Source organism: Suncus etruscus, chromosome 1 (genome assembly GCF_024139225.1).
Source record: "Suncus etruscus isolate mSunEtr1 chromosome 1, mSunEtr1.pri.cur, whole genome shotgun sequence".
NCBI classification, from domain to species: domain Eukaryota; kingdom Metazoa; phylum Chordata; class Mammalia; order Eulipotyphla; family Soricidae; genus Suncus; species Suncus etruscus.
In genome coordinates this window covers 153,614,510-153,633,309 of record NC_064848.1, presented here as the reverse complement: position 1 = coordinate 153,633,309, position 18,800 = coordinate 153,614,510, and the positions used below count along the sequence as shown (strand labels likewise).

The window sequence follows — 18,800 nt, the reverse complement described above, 5'->3', positions numbered from 1 at the left end:
GGGCTCAAACCCTACTTTAATAGAACTGGAGAGGCTTCTTTCAGGTAAGAAAAATGTCACAAACATTTCAAACTTCTACAGAGAATTCCACAACAACATGTCCATGCTCTAAATGCACTAATAAAGAGACGAAGAAGCAAGATAGATTAGAAAACTAAATCTAAACATCATTAAAATGGCAATACTCCCCAAGCATTATACAGATTTAATGCAATCCCTCTAAAGATACCCATGACATTCTTCAAAGAAGTGGATCAACACTTCTGGAATTCATTTGGAACAATAAACACTCTTGAATAGCTAAATCACTCCTAGAGAAAAGAAATATTGGAGGCATTACTTTCCCCAAATTTAAACTGTACTACAAAGCAATAGTTATCAAAACAGCATGGTATTGGAATAAAGACAGACCCTCAGATCAGTGGAAATGACTTGAGTACTCAGAGAATGTTCCCCAGACATACAATCACCTAATTTTTGACAAAGGAGCAAGAAATCCTAAGTGGAGCAGGGAAAGCCTCTTCAACAAGTGGTGTTGGCAGAACTGGTTAGGCCACTTGCAGAAAAGTGAACATAGACAGTTAACATCATGTACAAAGGTAAAATCCAAATGGATTAAAGACCTTGATATCAGACTTGACACCATAAGGTATATAGAACAACACGTAGGTAAAACACTCCATGACATTGAGACTAAAGGCATCTTCAAGGAGGAAACTGCACTTTTCAAACAAGTGGAAGCAGATATAAAAAGATTGGAATACATTAAGCTGAGATGCTTCTGCACCTCAAAGGAAATAGTGCCCAGGATACAAGAGCCACCCACCATGTGGGAGAAACTATTTACCCAATATCCATCAGATAAGGGGCTAATATCCAAAATATACAGGGCACTGACAGAACTTTACAAGAAAAAAATCTAACCCCCTCAAAAAGTGGGGAGAAGAAATAGACAGATACTTTGATAAAAAAAAGAAATACAAATGACCAAAAGGCACATGAAAAAATGCTCCACATCACTAATCATCAGGGAAATGCAAATCAAAACAACGATGAGATACCATCTTACACCACAGAGATTGGCACACATCACAAAGAATGAAAACAACCAGTACTGGCGGGGATGTGGAGAGAAAGGAACTCTAATTCACTGCTGGTGGGAATGCCGTCTAGTCCAACCTTTATGGAAAGTGATATGGAGATTCCTCCAAAAACTGGAAATTGAGCTCCCATTCGATCCAGCTATACCACTCCTAGGGATATACCCTAGGAACACAAGAATGCAATACAAAAATTTCTTCCTCTCACTTATATTTATTGCAGCACTATTCACAATAGCCATACTCTGGAAACAACCAAGATGCCCTTCAACAGATGAATGGCTAAATAAACTGTGGTACATATACACAATGAAATAGTATGCAGCTGTTAGGAGAGATGAAGTCATGACATTTTCCTATACATGGATGTACATGGAATCTATCATGCTGAATGAAATAAGTCAGAGGGAGAGAAATAAATGCAGAATAGTCTTGCTCATCTATGGGTTTATTTACAGAAGACTGACTGTGACAAGCATGACTGGAAAAAACTTATCCTGGGACAAATAAAAAAGACATTAGGCTAGGCCTTCACTTATGATCTGTAAAACAACCAAGATCTCTAATTTCAGAGGTCTGAATGAGACAACTGCAACTGAGCAGATATTCTGGAAACATAATAAAAGATTCTATCCTTGTTTTCATCCTAGGATCGGTGCAAAAACCAAGACCACCAACTACAGAAGACTGATTAAAACAACAGTGATGGAACAGAACTTCTAGAACCATAAAGAAAGACTCCGTCCTATGCTTTATCCTTTGACCTGTGCAAATACCAAGATCTCTAGCTACAGAAGCCTGATTTTATCATCCATGATGGTGCAGAAATTTTCCAGACACCACAAAAGGACCTAGGGGAGAGTAAAAGAACATGTACAGAGCTTATAGTTATTCCCATGACAGTATACTTCAAGGGCAGAGAAACCCTGTATCTCTTAGGCCAAGGGGAATTCCCCTTTCTAATCTCCCCAATATTTTCTGTACAAAAAAAAAAAGAAACAGAAATTAATTTTTTTTATTGTTTTTTTCCTTTGGGGGTTGTTTTGTTGTTTTGTTTTTATTTCAGGACCGTGGTTATTGTGTGGTTGTCTGTATTGCTGTGGTGCTTTTTTTTTTTTTTTTTTGCTTTTCTAATTTTCTGTTTGATTTTTCTTTTTGTATTATTGTTTTGTTTTTTCTTCCTTTTCTCTTTTCTCTCCTAAATTGATATTTATAGCCTCTAAACTCAATTTACCTGGGGGCCACAAGAGGCAAAGTCGGGGTGATCCTTGAGTGCAAAGTCAGTAGTAAGCCTTGAACATTGCGGTGTGTGACCCAAACAACTAAAACAAAACAAAACAAAACAAAAAAAGATTCCTCTAGGGCAGGGCCACAAAATGTTGTACAGAGGGCTGCAAAAGGCCCGTGGGCCGCGAGTTTGAGACCCCTGCGCTAGAAGGATCCTCTTATATTTTGCTTGTTTGATTTTTGCCCTATTTTATATTTTTCTTCCTTCAAACAGAACCACATAACTTGAACCATCTTGTTCCACCTCACAAATTGAGGGGAAAATAATGGAGGGTACCATGACCAGTCATATGAAAATTTAGTAGAACTAAAAAATGATCAGACTTAAACACCAAATCCAAAGCCAATGACAACAAAATTGATACCCAATCTACAACAAGCTAGACACAGAGAAGACCAATTATACTAGCAGCCCAGGGATAAAGGAGGGGGATATGGGATGCAAGCTGAAAACAGAAGTGGAGGGAGGAAAACATTTGTGGTGGGAATGCCGCTGATTTAATGTCACGATGTACCTAAAATATTACTGTGAAAGATTTGTAATCCACTTTGGTCAAAATAAAAATTATTATAAAAACTTTCACTGGAAGCCTAGCCAGCAGAGTTAACAGCTACGAAGGACAGAGACACAGAACTCAAATATGAGGTCCAGAAAATCACCAGGCAGAGGAAGGGTGGAGCCTGATCACCAACAAACATTTTCAACGTGGCTGCTGCCCAAGAACTGCAATGCCAATTTTGGGACCAACCCTGCTCAGAAGCATTTGCAGAAACCACATGATCCAAGATGAGCTGGTACCACCAACAATGGGTGGAGCCAGAGGAGCCAAGATGTTCTGCTTCACTACTTGGTTGCACACATCTAGTCAAAGAATTCTAGTACAATACACAGAACATATCACACTTCAATAAAGACAATGGGAAAACAACACAGGCCAACACCATACGTAGAGAATGAAGATGGCAACTCTGATGACCCTAAAAGTGCCAACCACCTATTTAACCTCTCAGATAAGGAATAGAAAAGAAATATGAAGAATGTTCATAGAACTCAAAGAAAGCATGGATCAAACTGAACAAGCCACAAAGAAGAAACAAGGGAATATAAAAATAGAAATCAGAAAACTCCAAACTGAAATAACAGGATTGAAAAACTTGGTGGTCAAAATAAAAAAACTCACAGAAAAGCCATCCCACAGAGTAAAAGCATACTGACAACAGAATAGTGAGCTGAAATATGAGATGCATAATCACTCCGTACAACAACAAAAAATGGAAAATAGCCTTAAAACAAATTATCAGACAATGGAAATAATGTGAACAGATGAAAATAGAAGTCTTTGATGAACTGAACAGAAACATAAGAATTATTGGAATCCCAGAGACCCAGGAAAAAAATCCCCAGGAAAACTTAACAATCAAGGCCATAATTGAAGTGAAAATCCCAGAGATACAGATGGCAACTAACCAAATCCTGCATGCCCAAAGAGTACCAGCTAAAAGAGACCAAAGAAAGCACCCAAGACACATCCTAGGCACTATGATGAATTCCACAGATAGTAATAGAATACTGAAATCAGCAAGATCAAAAAGAGAAACTACATTCTAAGAAGCATACTTAAGATGCTCACCACATAGTGATGAGTGTACTTAGAGAAATAACTACACTGAGAACTATCATAACAATGTGAATGAAAAAGGGAAGTAGAAAGCCTGTCTCGAGTACAGGTGTGGGTGGGGTGGGGAGAAGGGAGATCTGGGAAATTGGTGGTGGGAATCATGCACTGGTGAAGGGGGGTGTTCTTTACATGACTGTAATCATACAACTACAATCATAATTGTAATCATGGTGTTTAAATAAAGATAATTTAACAATAAAAAAGATGTACAGCATGACCTGTGACAAGAAATCCTCAAGACCAGAAGGCAGTGTTAGGATATAATGACAAAACTCAAGGAAATAAATGCTACACCTAGAATACTGCACCCAGGCCAGATTCACTTTCAGGTTTGAAAGAAGTATACATAGCTTCACAGATAAACAACATCTCAGAAACCTTGCAGACTCAAAACCAACCTTAAAAGAAAAACTGAAAGATCTACATTAAGACAAGACAGACCAACAGACACACCAAACTTCTACACAAAGATGATACCTCTCTCAACATCAATGGGCTAAATGCATCTGTTAAGAGACACAGAGTGGCAAAATAGATCAATATGCTGAATCGAACATTTTGCTATTTACAAGAAACACATCTGAATAGTCATAGACTCAATATCAGAGGTTGGAGGAAATGATCCTAACAAACAACTCCCTTAAAAAATGCTGGAGTGGCCTTATTAATATCAGATGACACAAATTTTAGACTCAGAAAAGTTTTAAGGGAAAAGATGGTCATTTTTGTACTAATCAAAAGATATGTACAAGAATAAATCACACTCATAAACATATTCACACCCAATGAGGACTTGCAAAGTATTTAATACAATTGTTGACAAATCTGAAAGACCATATCAACAGCACACAATAATAGTGGGGAGATCTCAACACTGCCCCTGTCACCCCTTGATAGGTCAATCAGGTTGAAACCCAACAAGAATATACCAGCTCTAAAAAGACAAATGCAAGAAAGTGGCCTAGTAGAACATATTTAAGACACTACATTCTCAGAAAACCAGATACACATACTTCTCCAATGCACATGGATAGACAAGCTGTCCCATAAAACATAACTCCCCTAAAATTAAGAGAATAGAAATTGTACAGACCACTTTCTCAGATCTCAGATCTCTGAACATTAGAAGTGAACTACACCAGAAGAAAAACTTTACCACTTTTAATTTTAATTTTAATTCCTGGGAATTAATCATTTCGACTACTGAAAACCAGTGGGTCAGAAATTCACAAGAGAAAAATCAAAACATTTCTGAAAAACATATGATAACTGAAGACACAAATTGTCAGAATGTATGGGACACAACAAAAACAGTAGTAAGATGTTGGTTACTGTGACTTGACAGTGGCCATTTTTGCAATAGCCTCTCTGCCATTTTCCAGTTCTGCACCTGCAAACTGCCTACATGCTGTTTTTGCTACAAAGCCCCTGAGCCAGCAGGAAAAAGCAGCCACAAAAGTAATAAATAACTTCTTAGCCCAGGGGAGAGGAGCACAGCCTGGGTACCACTCCCAGGATTGAAGCTATAATCCCCTGGCCTGCATACTTGAGTTAACAAGGTATTCATTATTGTTCTGTGCAACATTGTTTTTACAAAGTTATTTCTTAAGAACTTGTCCCACCATAAATATGTTAAGAGCTTGGGAATGTGATCAGCAGACCCTACCCAGGGTCACAGGGTATTTCCATAGAAACTGCTAATCTAGCATGACTTGCAAATTGTCCTGCCCCCTGCCCCACTGCCCACTTTCCATATTTGGGGAATGATGTATTTTCTTTGTTCCACCCAACCTGAGCTGTGTTCATACCTTATTTGGAATAATGGAGTGGCCTGCGCGCCAAAAGAATGATTGACATTACCTTTTGCCTGCCCTCTCTACCCTGTCCTATATAAGAGGATGCAGGATCACATTAAAGTGCCTTTGAACGGTTTTTCTGTCTTGGGTCATTTGTTATTAACCTCTCTTAGATTTCTTACAGGTGTGGTTGTGATCTGAGCCTCGCAAAAATAAAGGTGCGGCTGTCCGTGAGCCTCTCATCCACTCTCCGCTGGTCGCAGGGCCCCTTCGGGGGGCTTACAGGACACTCGCAGTAGAGAGGAAAAATTATAACTTTGCAAAGCAAACAACAGAAAGTATGAAGGGGCCTATATAAAAAGCTAAATGACACAGCTTATAAAATTAAAAAATGATCACAAAAGGAACAAAAAATATGTAGGCAGAAGGAAATAACAAGTGCTTAGAGAAGGAATCAATGGAAGTGAAAATCCAAAAAACAATCCAAAAGATCAATGAAAACAAATGTTGGTTCTTTGAAAAAATAAACAAAATTGATAAACCACTAGCAAAACTCACAATGAAATGGAGAGAGAAACCTAATAAACTGGGTTATAAATGAAAAGAAGAGACACTACAAATACTGCAGAAATTTAAAAGGCAATCAGATACTGCTTTGAGAATTTAATAAACCAGATTAGAAATGAAAAGGGTGAGATCACTGTTGACAATATAGAGATTCAAAGGGTAATCTGAGACTACTTTGAGAACTCTATGCCACAAAACATGAAATCTGAAAAAAATGGATAATTTCTTGGACTCACAATCTTCCACGGTTAAGTCAGAATGATCTAGCACACATAACAGGCCCATCACTATTGAGGAAATTAAAATGGTCATCAAAAGTCTTCCTAAAACAAAAAACCAGGCCCAGAATGATTCATTAAAGAATTCTTTCAAAACTTTCAAAAGGAACTACTATCAATCCTTTTCAGGCATTCTGGGAAATTGAAGAAACAGAAACAACTCCCAAATAGCTTTTATGAAGCTAACATCACCTTGACACCAAAAGCAGACAGATGCTGCCAAAAAAGAAATTTACAGACCAATATTCCTGATGAACACAAATGCAAAGATCCTCAACAAAACCCTGGCAAATAGGATCCAATGCCTCATCAAGAAGGTCAAACACCACGACAAAGTAGGATTCATTTCAGAAATGCAAGGATGGTTTAACATATATAAGTTAATCAACATAATACACCATATCAACGAAAAGAAACACCATGTGATCATATTAATAGATGCAGAGAAAGCATTCCATAAGGTCCAACACCCATTCTTGATTTAAAAAAACTCTCATCAAATGGTAATGGAAGAAATGTTTCTGAATATAGTTCAGGCCATCTACCACATGCCAATGGCAAATATTATTCTCAATGGAGTTAAACTAGAAGCCTTATCTAAAATCTGGTACACAACAAGGCTGCCTTCTCTCACCACTCCTATTTAACATAGTGCTGGAAGCTCATGCCATAGAGATTAGGCAAGAAAAAGATATAAAGCCAATCCAGACAGGAAAGGAAGAAGTCAAGCTCTCGCTGTTTGCAAATGGCATTATACTATATTTAAAAACCCTAAAATTCTACCAAAAAGCTTCTATAAACATTAGATTCATATAGCAAAGTGGCAGGCTATGAAGTTAGCATGCAAAAATTAATGGCTTTCTTATATACCAATAATGATAGATAAGAAATGGACATTAAAAGGATATCATTCACATTAGTGTCACACAATCTCAGATATCTTTAACGATACAACTGTAAGAAGATGAAAGATGTATACAAAGAAAACTATAAAACCCTGCTTTGAGAAATAAAAGAGGGACATAAGAAAATCGGAGATACATACCTTGCTCATGGATTGAGAAGATGAAACATCATTAAATGTCAATACAACCCAAAAGCATTGTACAGATTTAATGCAATCCCTGTAGGGATAACCATGAGATTCTTTAAAGAAATGGATCAAACACTACTAAAATTTATCTGGAACAGTAAATACTCAGAATAACTTGAGCAGTCCTTGTGAAAATGAATATAGGAGACATCACTTTCCCCAAGTTTAAGCTATATTACCAAAGCTATAGTCGATTAAAACAGCATGGTACAGAACAAAGACAGAACCCTCAGATCAGTGGAATAGGAGTCTTCAGATAAATGTTCCCAGACATACAATCAATTAATCTTTGATGAAGGGGGGCAGTAAAATGGGAGCAGGAGAAGGCCTCTTCAACAAGTAGTCTTGGGACAACTGGTAAGCCACTTGCAAAAAAAATTAAACTCAGATCTCCATCTAACACCATGGAAAAAGGTCAATGTCCAAATGAAATTTTATACTTTTATTTCAGACCTGAAACTATATACGGTATATAGAACAACATATAAGTAAAAACATCCATACGACATTTAGACTATAAAAGCATCTTCAAGGAGGAAACAACACCTCTCTAAACAAATCTAAGCAGAGATAAACAAATGTGGAACTATATAAAGCTGAGAAGCTTCTGCACCTCAGAAGGAAATAAATGCCTAGGATACAAAATCCACCCATAGAATGGGAGAACCTATTCACACCTATATACATCAGATAAAGGACTAATATCTAAGACATAAAAGGGTACTGACAGAACTTTACAAGAAAAAACATCTAATTCCGTCATAAAATGGGGGGAGAAGAAATGAAAAGACAATTTCTCAAAGAAGAAAGGAATCAAATGGCCAAAAAGCAGATGAAAAAATTGTTCCACATCACTAATCATCAGGGAGATTCAAATCAAAACAACACAATGAGGTACCATCTCATACCACATAGACTGGAACACATCACAAATAACTAGAAACAATTAGTGATGGCAGGGATGTGAGGAGAAAGGGACTCTCATTCACTGCAGGTGGGAATGCTATCTAGTCCAGGTCCTTATGTAAAGCAATGTGGAGATTCTTCAAAAACCTGGAAATTGAGCTCCCATATGATCCAGCTAACTACTCCTAGGGTTACACCCTACGAACACCAAATATCAATACAAAAATTACCTTCCTCATGCCTATATTTATTTGTAGTGCTATTTACAATAGCTAGACTCTGGAAAAAGCAACCAAGATGCCCTTCAACAGATGAATGGTTAAAGAAACTGTGGTATTTATACACAATGGAATATTATGCAGCTGTCAGGAGAGATGAAGTCAAGAAGTTTTTCTATATGTGGGATGTACATGAACTCTATTTTGATGAGTGAAATAGTCAGAGGGAGAGAGACAGACTCAGGAATAGTCTCAAAGTGAACATTGGTGCAACAATGGGTACTTGAACACTGAAACTGAATCTTTTTTTTTTTTTTTTTTTGGTTTTTTGAGCCACACCTTGCGGTGCTCAGGGGTTACTCCTGGCTGTATGCTCAGAAATAGCTCCCTGGCAGGCACGGGGGACCATATGGGACACCAGGATTTGAAACCAACCACCTTTGGTCCTGGATCGGGCTGCTTTGCAAGGCTAACAGCGCTGTGCTATCTCTCCGGGCCTGAAACCTGAATCTTAATCAGAAAAACTTTATTTTGTACTCATGGTGACTCAATAAATAACGCTTATACAAAATCGTTGTATTAAAAAAAAAAGAAATGATAAAAACAACCATGCCCTTAAAACATTCATCTAAACAGACATATGCACACCAATATTCATTGCTGCATTGTGTACAATAGATAAGATATGGAATCAACTTAGGTATCCAAAGGTACATATACATAATGGAATAATACACAACTGCAAAGAATGATGAAAGCATGCAATTTGTTGCAACCTGGTTAGAGCTCGAAGATACCATATTGAGTGAAGAAAAGCAGAAGGACAAGAACAAGATAACCTCACTTATCTGTAGTACACAAATAATTGTATTAGGAAATGTAGTAAAGGGAAGAAGCCTAGATCAATATTGACCTTAGAAACTATGTAGGAAAAGAACAGAGAATGAAGTCAAGGAGGAAGAAGAGTAGAAAGGGAAGCAATGAGGGGAAACAGGGGTAAGGTTTTGGTTATATTAGGAATGTGAGACTAGTATAAAAATATATTCAAGACACAGGACTCCAACAACACTGAAAACATGAGAACTAAGCTAAAATTAAGTTAATGTGCTTGCCAAAGCAGGTGTGTTTTTCAACATCACTTGTTGTAGAGGCTTTTCTTAGCTCTATTTTGCATTTCTTGCCCCTTTATCAAAGATTAAATGATTGTATTTCTGGGGAAACATTCTCTGAATACTCAAGTCTAGTCCCATTGATCTGAAGTTCTATCTTTTATTCCACTACCATGCTATTTTAATGACTATTGCTTTGTAGAACACTTTATTTTTATTAATATCTTTATTTTAAACACCTTGATTACAAATATGATTGTAGTTGGGTTTCAGTCATGTAAAGAACACCCCCCCTTACACCAGTGCAACATCACAATGTCCCAAATCTCCCTCCTTCCCACCCCACCCCTACCTGTATTTTTGATTTTTTTTCTCAGCCTTCCTTCTGCACCATTAATCCCAGCACCATTGCTGATCCTTTGTTCCCTGGAAAATAGTCAGGCCTGTGTCTGGGCAGGAACAGGAAGGCTCCTGGCCTAATCCCCTCTACCAACATCAAACTGGGCCTCCTTTCCAGCTTTCCCTCAACCTCCTTCTGGGCTCCAATGCTGTTACTAAACCCCCCTTCCTTCCCATTAATCTGCCTTTTCCCAAACCCTGTGATTAATTAGCTTTATTTCAAGTCATTCCTATTTAGATTATAGACTTCCTGGCAGATTGGATCTAGTACTTCCTTCACTTAAAAAATATAGAGCTCAGTCCTGCCTCCAGTTTAGAGGGGGGAACTAAGGGGAGGCAATCAAGACCAACAGGTGCAAGACTACTAAGTTGTGGGTTAGATAAAGAGGGGACCACATATTCAAGCCGACCTGGGATGAGGGAAGAGGAAATGGGAGGTAGGACAGAAATGGAGGTGTAGGGAGGACAATGTTGGTGATGGGAATCCCCCCTGATTTTATGTAAATATGTACCTAAAATATTATTGTCAACACTATGTAAACCATTATGATCAAAATAAAAATTAAAAAAAAAATATAGAGCTCAAAAAAATAGAAAGAAAATGTACAGCTCAAAGGTCAGATGCACAAATAATAAACTAGTATGCAATATTTTTTATCATACTTAGACAGCCCTTTCTAGTTTAGAAAAAATAACCTCTAAGACGATATGCCTGAGTCACATTTTATAAATACAATTCATCAGATCACTTTCTTAAATACCCTGATACTCCAATACTTTATACCACTAAATACAAAGATCAATGAGGAAGCTAAAAAAAGACATCTACTATATTAGACTCAGAAGACAGTACTCAGAAATTAATGTCCTTTCAAAAATCTCTAATTTATTAATTTTCTACTTGGTTATGCCTGTTTATGTCCACAGATAACATGAATATGCAACTACATGCCAAAACTCCTCTTACAGAGCTCATTCATCGAGTATGTTATTGTAATTTGTTTTCAATTTCAGTTAATTTCACCATTATATCATAATGCTCATAATTTTATATTGCTTTTAGAAAAGGAACCTGGATGCTTATGACCCACTAGATGATATTTCACTGGTGTAGACTCCTCTTACAGTGCTCATTACCATATCAGTTTTCTAGACTTAAAAATTATATGATTGGTTTTTAAGAATTTTCTATACACAATCTAACCCACTAAGCCTTTATTGAGTAAAAGTTTACCCCTCACCAATCATGATTGGTCTAGAAAATGGAAAACCTTTACATCTGACTTGCCAGATTTATATATTTTATGCATTCTGTCCCATTTCACTTGGGTCAGTTTTTTTAACTGTAGCCCATGGATCGATCCTCAGTGTCTGTCTATGTGTGCACATGAGTGTATGTGTTGGCTACTTCAATGTCTGTCGAATGTCTGTCTGTAATATACATAATTTCTATGTTGTATATTGTATGTTCCCCTGTTATATATAACCGCTCCTTTCCCCCCTTTGCTTACACCTTACAAATTCTTTCTAGTCCTTCAACTTTCTCCCCCCATCTGTTATCCCCCCTTTCCATTTAAGCCTTTTTACCGTCAGTTTTTAACTCCTCAGGAAGCAAAACATTCCCCTTCACTCCAGCCAGCTGCCAACCAGCTCCCAAAGTGAAAAGGTAGATTCTCAGTCTGAGAAGAAGCTGCTACTGCCGCGCTGCTGATTTGCTCTTGGTGGCCCCTTTTCTCCTCATCTCCCTTTGGTGTGGACCAATGCTTGCTACAAGATTTAGGTTTCTGAGAAGTCCCCCCTGCTCGACGGGCATTTTCTGTATATGTGACTGCTGAGAGTCATTTTTAAGACTTACACTAAGACCAAATCACAGCTGAAGCTGTGCTAATGAATTGTACACCCAACCCAAAAGACTTTTTTTTTGTTTTTTTTTTGGGTCACACCACCCGGTGGCACTCAGGAGTTACTCCTGACTCTGTGCTCAGAAGTAACTCCTGGCAGGCATTGGGGACCATATGGGATGCTGGATTCGAACCGGGGTTCGTCCTGTGTTGGCTGCATGCAAGGCTAAATGCCTTACCACTCTGATATCACTCCACCCCCCCGAAAGACTATTTAAAAAGACTTAAAGGGCACATGTGTATCTCCTTTGAATATTTCTTTAGATGTATTTCCTTAATAGATATAACGCTTTATTGTTTATCTTCATATGTAGTGGTAATTTCCCCCATTTTGGGGAATCTACATAGTAGGGAATTCCTCTGTAGATCAGTTTCTCTAGTGTTCTGAGTTTATGTTAGAACCAGGTTATCAGGATTGTTTAAATCAAGGGTCTAAAGTTGTGGCCCGTTTGGCGGGTCTCTGTACAACATTTTGTGGCCCTGCCCTAGAGGAATCCTTTTTTTTTTTTTTAGTTGTTTGGGTCACACCCACCAAATAGTACCCCCAAATGTCAAGGCCTTACTACTGACTTTGCACTCAAGGATCACCCTGACTTTGCCTCTTGAGGCCCCCAGGTAAATTGAGTTTGAGACCCCCTGGTTTAAATTGTTATTTTTACTAGCAGTGCCAAGTGGAAATTGTTCCTGTTTGCTATAGGCACATTAAATGGGGAAAATCTTTCATGTGCAAACAAGTTCTTATCTAATAGGATATGAACCCACATGAATTTTATATTGCAGTAGAGCCTTACCCCCGGAAACACTTGTCATAGTTACTTGGCTTCTAGGCTCTATGAAGATTAGACATTGGCCATTCAACCCTGAACCTTGGATCCTATATATGGAAACAGTATGGTTTTCTAAACTGGCACCAGGAATCAAGACTTCTACCAGGGAAGTACCTCACTGCTGCTTGGCATCGACTTACTCCAGAGTGGGTTCATATGACACCCTGACAACTTGGTAACAGCAACAACCTGCCTTTCAGGGCAGAGTTTCTCTATATTCGCCACTTAATGGTGAGATGATAACCAGAAGACACTCTGTGTCCACCCTGACTTAGACATAGGATCTGTACAGAAACCAGGATCTCCAACTACAGAATACCTGACACGCAATTAATCATGATTGTGAACGAGCTTTTAAGGGATCACAGAAAAAGACTTTGGGTTAGACAGCTTAGTATGCCTGAAGCCTGTAGTTGGCCTTATGCCAGGATACTTTATGGGTAAAGTTAAGGCCTCCATGTTTTTAGCCAAAGGTTTTTGCTTTCTATTTTCCCCATATTTCGTTTGTGCCTATGAAAACAAACAAACTGACACACCCTCACACACACAACAACACACACCACCACCACACACACACATTTTTATTGTATTTTTTATCTCTTATCGTTTAAAAAAAAGAGCTTACTAAGCTTCCTCTATTGTATTAATGTCTTTATTGGATATACAACAATTTTCCACAAATAATATTTGATACTAAACTTTTTTCTTCTCTTTCCTTTTTATTTTTTAGTTTTCTTTTCTACTTTTTCATAACTTTGCTTCCCTTATCTTGAAAAAAATGCATTGTAATCAGTTATATCAACTATGTGATGTATTTTCTTTAATAAAAATTGCAACAAAAAATAAAAGAGGACACAAGGAAATAAAGACACATACCTTATTCATGTATTGGGAGGATAACATCACTAAAATGACAATACTTCCCCAAAGCATTGTAGAGATTTAATTGTAATTTCTCTAAGGATACCACGGCATTTGTTTGAGAATATTTTAATCCCTTCTCCCATCTAAATGAGAGTTTTTGCTTACTAGTGGACTCTAGGTTGAAAGCTCTTTTCATTCAGTACTTTTTGAATACGTCATTCCACTCTTTCCATACCTGGACTGTTTTATAAGGAAGATATGTTGTACCTATATACTCAAGCATAAGCCCGAGATTTTCTGGCACAAATGTTGTGCCAGAAAAACCCGAACTCTTGGACTTATCTTAGGGGTTACTTATACAGGTTACTTTGATTCAGTGTGCAGGCAGCTGAATCAAATGCATGTAGTCCTCCTGTCATATTCTGCAGTTGCTGGAGGGGGGCGGGTTTGCTTCAGCTCAGTCCACAAGTTGTGGCTCAGCTGAAGAGGAAGGCAATTGAACTGAAACTGTAGGCCACTGAAACTATTTAACTCACAATATTCAATGGCATATTTAATTAAGTGAAAAACCCCATTTAAGGCAGTAAAAGTCATCTAAATAAATATTTACAAATCCCAAATCCTTATAATCAGGCATTTTGGAGTATAAGGATTCAGGGTGCTATGTATTTGTTTGTTTTTGTTTGTTTGTTTTGGTTTTGGTTTTTGGGCCACACCTGGTGACACTCCGGGGCTACTCCTGGCTATGCGCTCAGAAATTGTTCCTGTTTAGAGTACAGGCCAGTGTGGGATGGGGAGGAAGGACACTTGGGATATTGGTCATGAAAATATTGCACTGGTGAAGGATGATAGATAGATAGATAGATAGATAGATAGATAGATAGATAGATAGATAGACAGACAGACAGACAGACAGACAGACAGACAGATAGATAGATAGATAGATAGATAGATAGATAGATACATTAAAAATCAAAAGAAAAGAAAAGAAAAAAAGGCCTCCTAATTCTTACCACAGGCTGTGTTCTTTAAACTGACTGTATAGAAAGAGGAGGTATAGTAAATGCACCCCATATACACCTCAACACAGGTCCTTTGCCTGGACTGTATTGTGAATTGGGTGACAAAAAAAAAAAAAAAAGAAATTGCTCCTGGTGAGTGGGGGACCATATAGGATACCAGGGGATCAAACCACCGTGGTCTGTCCTAGGTTAACGCACATAAGGCAAGCGTCCTACCACTTGTGCCACCACTCTGCCCAGGATTCAGAATTTTTAACCATTTATTTACAATATTTTACTGTCTTAAATGACTTATTCACTTTTTTGGGGGGGCCACACCCGTTTGATGCTCAGAGGTTACTCCTGGCTAAGTGCTCAGGAATTGCCCCTGGCTTGGGGGGACCATATGGGATGCGGGGGATGGAACTGTGGTCCTTTCTTGGCTAGCGTCACCTTGCCGGCCCCTATTCACTTTATTAAAGGTGCCATTGAATACTATGGGTTAATGTGGTATGTTAATGGTACACAGTATATCAAACAATCATATTTGTAAATGTAATCATGTATTTATTTTTTTTATTTACAGATTCCTCAGTTATTGACACAGGACCAACAGTGGTTCAAATCCCGGCATCTCTATGGTCCCCTGTGCCTGCCAGCAGCAATTTCTAAGCCTAGAGCCAGGAGTAACCCCTGAGCGCCACTGGGTGTGGCCCCAAAACCAATTGCTTTATAGTATAGTTACAAATTAGGTAATGAGATGCTCAATTTATTATCTTTCTATATGGCTTTTGATATTTTTGTCTCCTCTGATTCCTTACAAACTTTTTTATTGGCTTTTCTAGGTTCTTGAAGAATGTTGTTTGAATTTGGCTGGGGATTACATTGAATCTATATAGTGTTTTATATAGGTATAGATCTCTTATGTCTGATTCTTAGATACTTGAAGGCTTTGAGTAGAGTTTTGAATAACAGGCTCCTTGATCACTTTATCTTCTGATTTTTTTATCTGCATATTTGTTTGTATTATTGATCACAGTAATTTATGTGATTTATTGATCATAATAATTTATTATGACTTTGTAACTGGCAACTTTGCTATATTGGTTCTTTCATTTTATTTCTTCTTTTTCTTCTTTCCCTTCTTTCCTTTCTCTTGCTTCTTTCTTTTCTGTTTTTTTCTTTCTTCCTTCCCTCCTTCCTTCCTTTCATCCTTCCCTCCCTCATTTTTTCTTTTCTACTTTCTTCCTTTCTTTTCTACTTCCTTTTCTTTCTTCTTCCTTCCTTTCTTTTCTTTCTTTTTTCCTTGCTTTCTTCTTTTTCTTTCTTTCTTTCTCTTTTCTTTCTTTCCTTTCTTTTTTCTTTTCTTTCTTACTTTTTTCTTTCTTCTTTCTTTTCTTCCTTCCTTCCTTCTTTCACTTTCTTTCTCATTTTTCTTTCCTTCCTTCTTTTTTCTTTCTTTCTTTCCATTCTACTTTTTCCTTTCTTCTTTCTTTTTCTCTTCTTCTTTCTTTCTCTTTTTTCTTTCCTTCCTTTCTTTTTTCTTTCTTTCTTTCCTTTCTTACTTTTTCCTTTCTTCTTTCTTTTCTTCCTTCCTTCCTTCCTTCTTTCTTTCTTTTTCTTTCCTTCCTTTCTTTTCTTCTTTCTTTCTTTCTTATACTTTTTTTCTTTCTTCTTTCTTTTCTTCCTTCCTTCCTTCTTTCTTTCTCTTTTTCTTTTCCTTCCCTTTCTTTTTTCTTTCTTTCTTTCTTTCTTACTTTTTCTTTCTTCTTCTCTTCTTTCTTTCTTCTTTTCTTTCTTCTTTCTTCCTTCCTTCCTTCTTTTTCTTTCTTTCTTTTTTCTTCTCTCGTCATTGTCTCTAAGGAATTGTTGCAAAAACGACTTTTATTTTTCTTAAAACCATAGATGAGTGAGAATATTCTGTGTCTCTCTCTCCCTCTGATGTATTTCACTCAGCATGATAAACTCCATGTACATCCATGTATAGGAAAATTTCATGACTTCATCTCTCCTAATGGCTGCATAATATTCCATCGTGTATATGTACCACAGTTCCTTTAGCCATCTTGGTTGTTTCCAGAGCCTGGCTATTGTGAATAGTGCTACAATAAATATAGGTGCGAGGAAGGGGTTTTTGTATTGTATTCTTGTGTTCCTAGGGTATATTCCTCAAAGTAGAATAGCTGGGTCGAATGGGAGCTCAATTTCCAGGTTTTGGAGGAATCTCCATATCGCTTTCCATAGAGGTTGGACTAGACAGCATTCCCACCAGCAGTGGATAATAGTTCCTTTCTCTCCACATCCCCGCCAGCACTGCTTGTTCTCATTCTTTGTGATGTGTGCCAATCTCTGTTGTGTGAGATGGTATCTCATCGTTGTTTTGATTTGCATTTCCCTGATGATTAGTGATGAACATTTTTTCATGTGTCTTTTGGCCATTTGTATTTCTTTTTTATCAAAGTGTCTGTTAATTTCTTCTCCCCATATTTTGATGGGATTAGATGTTTTTTTCAATGTAAAGTTCTGTCAGTGTCCTATATATTTTGGATATTAGCCCCTTATCTGATAGGTATTGGGTGAATTGTTTCTCCCACATGGTGGGTGGTTCTTGTATCTTGGGCACTATTTCTTTTGAGGTGCAGAAGCTTCTCAGCTTAATGTATTCCCATCTGTTGATCTCTGCTTCCACTTGTTTGGAGAGTGCAGTTTTCTCCTTGAAGATGTCTTTAGTCTCAATGTCATGGAGTGTTTTACCTATGTGTTGTTCTATATACCTATGGTATCAGGTCTGATATCAAGGTCTTTAATTCATTTGGATTTTACCTTCGTACATCATGTTAACTGGGGTTCTATGTTTGCTTTTTTTAAAGTGGGTAACCAGTTCTGCCAGCACCACTTGTTGAAGAGGTTTTCCCTGTTCCACTTAGAATTTCTTGCTCCTTTGTCAAAAATTAGGTGATTGTATGTCTGGGGAACATTGTCTGAGAACTCAAGCCTATTCCACTGATCTGAGGGTCTATCTTTATTCCAATACCATGCTGTTTTGATAACTATTCCTTTGTAGTACAGTTTAAAGTTGGGGAAAGTAATGCCTCCCATTTTCCTTTTTCCTAGGAGTGCTTTAGCTATTCGAGGGTGTTTTTTGTTCCAGATGAGCTTCATAAGTGTTTGATTTGATCCACTTCTTTGAAGAATGTCATGGGTATCTTTAGAGGGATCACATTAAATCTGTACAATGCTTTGGGGAGTATTGTCATTTTAATTATGTTAATCCTGGCCAATCCATGAGCAGAGTATGTGTTTCCATTTTGGTGTGTCCTCTTTTATTTCTTGGAGCAGGGATTTATAATTTTCTTTGTATAGGTCCTTCACGTCTTTGGTCAAGTTGACTCCAAGATATTTGAGTGTGTGGCACTAATGTGAATGGAATTGCCTTCTTGACGTCCGTCTCTTTTCTATCATTATTGGTGTATAAAAAGGTCATTGATTTCTGTGTGTTACTTTTGTAGCCTGCCACCTTGCTATAAAAGTCTATTGTTTCTAGAAGCTTTTTGGTAGAGTCTTTAGGGTTTTCTAAGTAGAGTATCATGTCGTCTGCAAACAGTGAGAGCTTGACTTCTTCTTTTCCTATCTGGATTCCCTTGATATCTTTTTCTTGCCTGATCGCTATAGAAATCACTTCCAGTACTATGTTGAAGAGGAGTGGTGAGAGTGGACAGCCTTGTCTTGTACCAGAATTTAGAGGAAAGGCTTTTAGTTTTTCTCCATTGAGGAT

At 37.7% G+C, this 18,800-nt stretch overlaps 1 protein-coding gene and 1 non-coding gene across 2 annotated transcripts in view; one reads left to right on the top strand and one right to left on the bottom strand.

The window, feature by feature from the left end:
* The window catches only part of LOC126027412 (polyunsaturated fatty acid lipoxygenase ALOX12-like), a 98,022-nt gene that overhangs the window by 57,339 nt on the left and 21,883 nt on the right, over positions 1-18,800 (bottom strand). Inside the window, exons 2-3 of the mRNA XM_049786462.1 lie at positions 12,080-12,260; positions 7,753-7,831 (exon numbers count right to left, since the gene is read on the bottom strand). Coding sequence (XP_049642419.1) covers positions 7,753-7,831; positions 12,080-12,260 — 260 coding nt within the window. The remainder of the gene's footprint in view (positions 1-7,752; positions 7,832-12,079; positions 12,261-18,800) is intronic.
* Positions 15,021-15,153, top strand: LOC126031293 (small nucleolar RNA SNORA51). The gene has a single exon (XR_007503273.1). It is a non-coding gene; the product is annotated as a small nucleolar RNA SNORA51 (small nucleolar RNA).